Source organism: Vitis riparia, chromosome 5 (genome assembly GCF_004353265.1).
Source record: "Vitis riparia cultivar Riparia Gloire de Montpellier isolate 1030 chromosome 5, EGFV_Vit.rip_1.0, whole genome shotgun sequence".
In the NCBI taxonomy this organism is placed as follows: Eukaryota; Viridiplantae; Streptophyta; class Magnoliopsida; order Vitales; family Vitaceae; genus Vitis; species Vitis riparia.
Window position 1 is genome coordinate 1,250,758 of NC_048435.1, and position 10,441 is coordinate 1,261,198.

At 37.2% G+C, this 10,441-nt stretch overlaps 1 protein-coding gene across 1 annotated transcript; it reads left to right on the forward strand.

Annotated features, from left to right (window-relative positions):
* The first annotated feature begins 3,824 nt into the window (after positions 1–3,824).
* LOC117914703 (probable protein phosphatase 2C 42) lies at positions 3,825–8,929 on the forward strand. The gene is made up of 4 exons (XM_034830149.1): positions 3,825–4,342; positions 4,860–5,230; positions 6,557–6,793; positions 8,337–8,929. The coding sequence occupies exons 1-4, from the start codon at positions 4,051–4,053 to the stop codon at positions 8,547–8,549; spliced, it is 1,113 nt and encodes a 370-aa protein (XP_034686040.1). The 5' UTR covers positions 3,825–4,050; the 3' UTR covers positions 8,550–8,929.
* Positions 8,930–10,441: the final 1,512 nt, after the last annotated feature.

Consider the following 10,441-nt stretch of genomic DNA (forward strand, 5'->3'; position numbering starts at 1 on the left):
AAATATGTTTGAAAGCATTAACAATAAAATAAAATATTAAGAAACACATCTTTCAATTTTGTGTAGCATCGTTTCAATTAAAGAAAAAAAATTTAAGATGATGTTTGCTTTTAGGTATAAAAAAAAAGTTAAAATATTTAATTTTTTGTATTTAGATAAAAGTTTTATATTGATATTAATTAATATAATTAAGAGTGCGTTTGATAGTAATTTTAAAAGGTGTTTATAACTTTTATAATACTTAGAAATTTACATCATTCAAGTATTAAAAATACTATAAACATTTTTTACAATCACGGTTAAATGCACTCAAAATTAAACATATTGATAATAATTTTATTTTAGTTATATTAATTGATATCAACAAATTACTTTTAATTGAATAAAAAAAATTAAATATTTTAGTTTTTTTTGTTTAATAAAAAAGCAAACACTACCTAAATGAGAGTTATAAATATCACCCTAAAGTTTGTATGAAATTAATAAACAAAACTAATAACATAACGACATTGAAAATATCCTGAATCTTCGCATGTGTCCTCATCATGCCCACCTCTTTCCGGTCCTATCCATTATGAATATAAAATTATAGTCATAAACAAGTTATTATATATTAAAAAAATAAATTGTAGTGGGATTTGAATTTTGTGGTGGAAGCCTCCTATCAAGGAAACAGCTACATTTCATTGAATGTGCTATGATTTTAATGTTATAGAAATATATATGAAATATCATTTATTTAATGGGAGAAATCATTTGAATAAACATTTGGGAAATAAATAATTCACAAGTTGAAAAATAAATATGTTTGAAAGTGTTAACAATAAAATAAAATATTCAGAAGCACATCTTTCAATTTCGTGTAGCATCGTTTCAGTTAAAGAAAAAAAATTTAAGATGATGTTTGCTTTTAGGTATAAAAAAAAAGTTTAAATATTTAACTTTTTGTATTTAGATAAAAGTTCCATATTGATATTAATTAATGTAATTAAAAATGTATTTGGTAATGATTTTAAAAAATATTTATAACCTTTATAACATTTAGAAATTTTCATCCTTCAAGTATTAAAAATACTAAAAACATTTTTTATAATTATTGTTAAACACACTCAAAATTAAACATATTGATAATGATTTTATTTTAGTTATATTAGTTAATATCAACAAATTATTTTTAATTGAATAAAAAAAGTTGAATATTTTGGTTTTTTTTGTTTAATCGAAAAGCAAACACCACCTAAACCCTAAAGTTTGTATGGAATTAATAAACAAAACTAATAACATAATAACATTGGAAATATCCTGAATCTTCGTGTGCCTCCTCATCATGCCGACCTTTTTCCGGTCCTATCCATTATGAATATAAAATTATAGTCATAAACAAATTAATATATATTTAAAAAATAAATTGTAGTTGGATTTGAATTTTGTGGTGGAAGCCTCCTATCAAGAAGTTTCCAGCTACATTGCATTGAATGTGCTATGATTTTAATATTATAGAAATATATTTGAAATATCATTTATTTAAAGGGAGAAATGATTTGAATAAACATTAGGGAAATAAATCATTTTCTAAGTAGGGAAGGGTATGCTCATTTTTAATTGTAAGTTGTGTAAGTAGGGGAGTGCCCGGGCTTGTGTGGTATCTGGGCCGGACCCATTAATGGATGTGCAAGTTATTTAAGATGTTAAGAAGAATCGACTCTTCTTCACAACACTTCCAATCATGGCACGCTCGTGTCCGTTGCTTCTTGTGATTATAAATTGAAACGAAATGAGAGTTTCCTACTTCTTGTTGAAGCATTTTAATGTGGGCCGAAGCCCAGATTACTTATTATAGAGGGCCGGTGGCTTCCTCGTCCAAGTTAAGGAAACCCAGGTCCATACTGAAGAAGCGAACTCATGACCCCAAACCATACTCAGGGCTACAGCTTCAACACAGTCGACTAACCAAAGTTGCAAACAAGGCCCACTCCAGACAACAAACCGGGGCCCAATCTTCCAACTGCCCCGACCGTCCATCCAGGTGAGCCCCACAACAGGTATGGCCTGGCCTCATCCCCCTAGGCCCACACTTGACCAGATACTTCCCATGAAAAGCGAGTGGGCCCAATGTCCATAATCAAGACAGGCCATGGGGCCCATTTAGGCACTGAGCTGGACTCCTCAGCCCATTTCCTGGAACCCCGTTATAAACAAAATAAATATTTGCCACCAAGAAGTAGATCAAAATGGACCCATTCTCCACGCCACAGTGTAAGTCCATAGCGAAGAATGCTGGAACCTGCTTGGAAAAATACAGTAAAATGGAGGAATTATTGCCTGAAAATTGGTTGCAATGTCCCCATCCACGAGACAGATTTACAACCAGAGAATACACATTCAAACGACAAGTTTTCGCGCTTATCATCGACCCTACTTTCAACATGGCTGCAACCAAATTTTATGTTGCTATAAGTGCAACGAATCTTCATCGAGTCAAAATATGTCTACATCCTGATTTGCACACATGCATAGCACATCAATTTCCGTCAAAGGCCCCTGTATTTAATGTGTTGGTTTCCAAAACATGATTTTTTTTTCTATGGCGTCTTGCAGTTCTCGTGACTTTGAATTAAAGAGATTTTCACAATTTTAAAATGTCTACATAATTAAGAAGAATCATAAATATATCACACCAAATTTTTTTTCTATTTTTCGATGTGGGATCGAGCTCTACCCACTATCTCTTCCATGGATAAATTAGAGATTAAATATGTGGAGAAGAAGGCCTTTGCGCCATTAACATTCTCCAAATCTTCAATAATTTGAGTTGTTGGGTGAGCGACCAGAGATTCTCCCTCTTAAACACTGAGAGTGACATTTAATTATTGTATTTCTGATTGGGCCCCAAAGTGTGGCCCACTGCTATGCTGCTGCCTCCTCCTTGGGGAGTATCTCCCTTCACTGTCATCCTCTGCCTACTACCGCTATTCAATTTGTTTGTTCCAAGTAAAAATATTCCAAGATGAATTTATGATCTAATAATTAGTCACTTTCTGGAAGTAATAAAGATTATAAATAAGAACAAAAATGGTATAAAAAAAATTATTTGGTGTCACATCTATAAAAAAGAACTATGTTTTAAAACATATCTTTTAATAATTATTTAAAAAATAAAAATATTATTTAGAGTGTCAAAAATAAATAAATTAAAATATTATCATTAGTCTAACGAAGGAGGGACTCTATAAGCAAAGTTATTAGTAAAAATCTTGACCTTGAAATTGGGCCTTTATGGAGCAAGTTTCGGCCCAGAGTAAATGGGCCAACTTGTCAGCCTGGCTTGTTTCAAGGCAATGGGATAAAAGGTGAGTGGGCTGGGCCTTGCGCCTTCAACAGCCCATCATTAAAAAGATAAAAAAAGAGAGGAATGCTAAAGGGTACTGATAGGCTGCATCAAACACAGGGTTGATATCCTTGTTTGGGCTGGATACAGGCCCAATAAAGCCCAGTTTAGCTAAAATCTCTGGCCTAACATTTGTGCTCAGAATCCCTAGTCATAACCAGCCCAGCCCACTATGTCTTCTTCCTCCTTTTAACCACTACGAAATGACTGCCAGGCTGAACTTCTAGAGACTTCTACCCTCAACAGCGGTACAACAGCAACTTCCACTTCACAAAGTTAAAAAACCTCACAAATGACAAAACAAAACACAACAAAAACAAGCAAAGCGTTGTTCAAAAACAGAAGCAAAAAATATTTTCAAAACAGAAGATTTAAAATATTAAAATGAAAATAAAAATTTTTATATTTGAGAAATGGAGACATTGAAAATAACACCCAACAAAAGGCTTCCCCACGCCATCTTCTCCCACAAGAGAATGAACGCGTCGCTGTTCCTCTACAACCGAACACCCCCCATCCCCTCTTAACCTACGCACCCCTCCTGCTCTTATCCTACGCGTCAAGCTAGGGTTTTTTCTTCTTCAACCCCCACCAAAACTATATATCTTCTGGGTGTGGAGTGCTTCGGTGTTTTTAGGGTTAGGGTTTCTGAGAGATGTGGGATGCTCGGTGCTTTGATGAATCTCCTCTCTCTCTGTTTGAAGCCATTCGGCCGTGATTCAGGGAATGTCGAGCTTGGGAGTGAAGGAAGAGAGGGTTTGCTTTGGTTTCGGGATATTGGGCGTTATGCGTCCGGCGACTTCTCGATGGCCGTGGTTCAGGCCAATCAGGTGCTGGAGGACCAGAGCCAGATCGAGTCGGGGCCATTTGGGACCTTTGTGGGGGTTTACGACGGTCACGGAGGGCCCGAAGCGGCTCGCTACGTTTGCGATCACCTTTTTCGGAATTTCCAAGGTTCGTGTTTTGATCTGATCTTTCTGGCTGTCGATTCGCCACGTTTTTTGAGTTTTTGTTGGTTATTTGGGTTGTGTGATATTTATCTGCGAGCAGATTGGGTGCTTTTACATGTGTAGTATTCGATCACGGACCTTTTTCCGAGATGTTGGCTTTTTTTGGAGAGGTTTGATTGCAAAAGGAATCTTGTACGGTGGGTAACCGCCAAATCATAAGTATTGAATGAGACCCAGAACCTAGAATTTGCTAATCTGGGTCTTCACTACAAGATTTGGGATTTGGGTATTATCCACTGTAGATGATTCTTCTTTGACCTTCTAAGCTCGAAAAGGTCAAATTGGAAGCAACGAGTCAATTTGGTTTTATTGCAAATTCCCTTAAAGCATTTTGCGTTGAAGCCCAATAATGAACTGTTATAATTCTCGGGAGTTGAGTTTTCTTAGTTAATTTTTGTCTTTTGAATACTAAAGAAGAAAGCTTTCTTATGTTGGAGTTCTTAGGTTTTGTGTTTATGCAGCAATATCAGCTGAGTCCGAGGGTGTTGTGACCACGGAGACAATCAGAAGGGCTTTTCTCCAAACAGAGGAAGGGTTTACAGCTCTTGTGTCCCAGTTATGGATAAGTCAACCCAATATGGCGTCAGTTGGTTCATGCTGTCTAGTGGGAGTTATATACGAGCAGACCCTTTTCATTGCAAACCTGGGAGATTCGCGGGTTGTGTTGGGCAAGAAAGTAGGCAACACTGGTGTTGTTGCTGCCATACAGCTCTCGACTGAACACAATGCTAACGTTGAGGCTGTCAGGCAAGAGCTCAAAGACATGCACCCCAATGATTCCCAAATTGTTGTCCTCAGGCATGGTGTTTGGAGAGTAAAGGGCATTATTCAGGTTATTTCAAATACCTTTTGACCATGCTTAAAATTGCTGTAATATTTGGAAATTGTTTTTTCGGTTTTCGTGTTCTCCTGCACGGCGACCATTCTTGACTTGTAGTTCCTCAGAAACTTGCTCTCATAGAATTCTTCAAGTTCTGGCCTTGTGACTCCCTAAATCCTAAGGTTTGTGGACAGAATGATCTAGAGATCATATGGTCCTTTTGCGTGTCATCAAGGCTGTTCAAAAACTGGATGTAGATGTTGTGTGAGAACTTTCTGTAACATTTAGTGAAGAACTTGGACGGTCTGTCATATCCATGTACAAGAAATTGAATAGATGTGTGTGTGAGTGCTACACTGTATATGTTTGCTGTAAAAATTTGAGAAGTTTCAAATTGGAATGAGTAGGGTCTGCAACACGGAGCCCAAAAGCATTTCAAATGAATATAAAGGTAATAACACAATCTACTTACTTGCTGATCAAAAAAAAGAAAAAAAAAAGAAAAAGAAAAAAGACACATAATCTACTGACTTGCAACCTTGATCAATTATAGGGGCTAAATTGACATCCATTTCCTAATACTGATTGAATGTCTCCTCTTGAACTCATCTGGATTCTTGATGAAATCCAGATGTATATGTTTTGAATCTGATTATAGTTAGAGGCATGCTATGGTAGGTAAATATTTGGTTTAGATGCCCCCACCCTGCATGTCTTTCTCCCTTTGATAAATCATTTCTGAAATGCATAGGCTATCATACGTGGACATGTTGGCCCAAAAGCAGTTATATGCAATTGATGAACTTATTCATCACTTTCCAACTGGCTGTTCTATATAAACCTAATACCAATATTTTACTTTCCCGGGTTTGATTGATGTTTACCAGACGTTTATTGCCATTTTTTGGATCACAATACCCATGTTCTAACTTCTGCATAACATTGGCATAATTTTACTCAGAACTGCTTCCCTGTAAATTGCCAAATTAACACCTAGATTATTTCCCTTTTTTTTTTTTTTCTTTTTTTCTTTTTTTTTATAAGTAACACCTAGATTATTTCTTTTTGTGTTTAATTACTACTTGCATATTTAAAGCTTAATTTAATCAAGTATAGTTTCAGAAAAAAAAGGGGAAAAATGCATATCAATTTCAAATCTTGAATGAAATAACCTTTTTTTTTCTTTTACCTAGATTTATTGAACTCAACTATATTATGGGAAATTGGAATCTGAATTTTCTGAGGAACTTTGATTAATTGCTATAGCATATTTTTCTGTTTAAATTTTAGATTCTGTGTGATCTTGTGTCATCAACTTCATGATTTTATTTGATGCAGGTTTCTAGATCTATAGGCGACGTATATATGAAACATGCGCAGTTTAACAGAGAACCACTGAATGGGAAATTCAGAATTCCTGAACCAATGAACATGCCTATCTTGACTGCCAATCCATCTATTATTTCTCATACTCTCCACCCAAATGATTCTTTCCTTATATTTGCATCTGATGGTCTATGGGAACACTTGAGTAATGAAAAAGCTGTGGATATCGTCCATAGTCATCCACGTGCAGTAAGACTTTATCCTCTGCATTCTTTTTGCAATAATGCTTTTCTACATTGAAATGTGGTTCAATGTTTTTGTGATTCTCTTTTGTAGGCATTATATGACCTTAAAATTCAAGTTTCAATTGTCTAGGGTTTGTTCATTAAATGGTTGCATGGTGGTGACCCTCTAATGTACATTATTTGCAATTCTGTTTCATCTATTCCTGGAAGATCTCTGAAGTAATTTTTTTTTTCCTTAAATTGATTTTCTGGGTACAGAGCTTAATATCTGGTAAATCATTTGTGTATCTGCCTCTTTTAATAGAGCAATCATAGATATCTTGTCAGTAATTTCTCGCCTAATGCCTTTGTAGTTTGCACTCATCAAGAAATTGTTTTTCTTTAATTTCTCATGCTACTGATATAAATGGCCTGATGGGTCATTGTGCCTGCATTAGTTAGTGGTCATCTAGACCTAGTTTTTGAGGGTGAGCTTCATAGTGAGCCATTATCTTCAGACCCTTTACATCAGTGATACCATATTTGTGAGAAATTGAAAGAAAAAGAATTTTTTGGTTAGAGTAAACCACAAAGGCCTAAAGTGGGAAATTACTGATAAAATGTGCATGACTTCTCTATTTAGAAAAGGCAGATGCATAAACGAGTTACCAAATATTAATCTCTAAACCCTTCTATCTGTGATATTTTTGTAACATACCACCAATATCTGATGTAGATATGTGAAATGACCATCATTATGGGCTCCACGCAAATTTGCTGAACTACCTGCTTGGCAATGCTTTGTAAATCCTTTTGAACTTGCTAGCAAATATGAACTCATAAAATATTCGAAATCGTACTAAATCAAATTTGTTTTGATCACTGACATAAATTGATAGGGATATGGAGACAGAATAAAGAATAGCTGTGAAACTATGCATTTGCTAAAATTCTTTTGTTCACTTGTCCCAAGGGAAATGCATGCACGTTTGATAAGGATACCTTAGCAAAAAATATGCTGCCCTCTACCATTCTGTTAAACACAAATTTTAGCGTTGGACCTCCAAGCTAAGTGATACCTGTGACAGATAAAATCTTTGCTTGCTAGTGTCTCAATGTTCTGAAGACCCTTTCTTCCTCCCTTCCCTCTGGGATAAATGAAACGGGTCTTTTCGTTGCTAATAATTCACAGCTAACAGATCTTCTTGGGGAATATTATTAAAATTTCTGATGTAGGCAATCTTGGAGGGCCTTTGTCTCAATATTAATACACTGCCTAATATTAGCATAAATAAAAGTAGAATCTCTTATAAGCTAGCTGCAGATAGTTTGTAGGCAACAGATCTTAACGAGAACATTTTGTACTTTTTCCACATGATGTTTGTGGATATTACATCCTTATATGTTGAACTGCAGTTATATAAAAAATATATATATATATGTTGAACTGCAGTTACTTGATAAAGTAGACATTAAAATCATGCACATGTGTATAATGTGTATCTCTTCATATAAATTGGTTTTGGTAATTCTGCATATGTCAAGCTCACAAGTTTCCATCATTGCAGGGAAGTGCCAAACGACTTGTAAAGGCAGCCCTCCAAGAAGCCGCAAGAAAACGAGAAATGCGGTACTCAGATCTGCGAAGGATTGACAAGAAGGTCAGACGGCATTTTCATGACGACATAACTGTTATTGTTTTGTTCTTAAACCACGACCTAATATCCAGAGGCATGGTGCAAGACCCTCCACTTTCAGTTCGTAGTGCACTGGAACACTGATGATTTATGGAACTAAAAAATCCCATTTCTCCTTCCCCTGATTTCGGCAATTGCCCTAATATTCCTCATGATGCATATGGTTTGAGAGAGCAACAACAATTGTCAAAGCAAGCAGTTGAGCTACTCGGATACTAATAGAGAGGTCCCCCATTTATTTGAAGAGGCTTGAAATTTGTAAAATGTTGTTAGAAGATCTAAGCTCCCTTGTAATACCCTCATATAATCTACTTGTATGCATGTTGTATTTTTATCTTTTTTGGCTTCCACTCTCCTTCCCTTCACTCTCTCTCTCTCTCTCTCTCTCTCTCTCTCTAGATATGTGTGGGTGCGGAGCTCAACATCGACTAATATCATTTGGTTAAATAGTGTTTTCAGGTGGATGTATGTGTTGCATGGTAACTAGAGGGTTTAGAGTGTGGGCTTATCATTTAGTTTACTTGGCCTGGACTAACTTATGGCTAGAAGCCACTCAAGAGTTCTTGCCTTCCCCTCTCGTCACCTTTCCTTTACTACCAATTGGGGCAGACTCCAGGTTATATTTGTGATGAAATATATTCCTTTTTATACTCCCAATGAGAATTTTTATTTTTTATTTTTTATTTTATCTTGTAAAACGGGGGAATGGTGATGTTAATGCTATGTCTGGATCCATTTTTGATTAGTATGAGAAAATAATTAAAGAAAAATTATTTATTTTCAAGTTATTTAAATTTTATATAGAAAAAGAAAAGTAAGTTTAAAAATAATTTATTTGTTCCAAATTTATTTTTTAATATTATTTTTTCCTACTTGCCATAGGGCAGTGAATCGAGATTAATTGTTGAGTGGCAATGGTCTTATTTCATACCTTCCCTCCTTATCTACAAGCTGGGTGTCAGTCTCTTAGCCTCTTGACTCAATCATGGAGGAAAATGCCTCATGGGTAAACCTTGCATCTATGAGAGCTTCGGCAAAAAGCAAGGAAAGCTTGGAGGTTTGGTGGTTCAAACTCCAGGGGCTAAGTGAGGAGACCGTGGGCGAGCCAGACGCACACCATGCGCGCACTGTGGGCAAGCTAGACAAGCATCGAGCACGCATCGCATACGCACCAGATGGGCACCACGCGCGCACCAGGCTTATGTGGTGCAAATGAAGGCTGAGTTGGAATTTTATTTATATTTATTTAATATTTCATTATGTCTCCTCAGGCATATTGATGTCTCCTCCAGAAAAATGAAAACGGTTCGTATTGCTCTTTAAGGAAGGGGGTAGGGGGGAGCACCAAGGGAAAGCCTTGACCGTACCAAGGGGGCACTATGGCATGGCCGTGGGCGTGCCTAGGACACACAGATGAGACTCGAGCACACACACATGGGCTCCACGACATGTGTGGTGTGCACCCTGTGGCCGCAACGGCATGGGGCCTGGTGTGACCTACCTCCTCTCCGCGCAAGCACGAATGCGCCTAAGCCTTGTGCGGTGAGCCAGTTGAGGAAGCCATGGGCGCAATACCCTGTTCACCAAGAGGGATCAGCCATGGGCGCAATGCCATGGCTCGTTGCTATGGAGCTAGACCTGACATTGGAAGCAAGCAACATGCCCAAGCCATCGACACCTAGACATGGCATGGGCTCACACATCAGTGTGGGGAAGACACACTGATGCACCAAACACTTGGTCAACTGGTTGGTGCACGCTGCCTGACTCAGAAGACCTTGATCAAAGACACACTGGTGGGCACCCGGTCACAAAAGGCACCTTGTGGGAAATGAGGCAGCTTGTTAAAGGGACTCTCCAGCAGCTTGGTGATGAAGGCTTGAGGAGATGGCAGTGCAGCTAGCTAGTGGCAGTGTAGCTAGTCAGTGGTAGCTAGCTAGGACATCAAGTGATCAAGTCAAGCAGCCAATTGACTT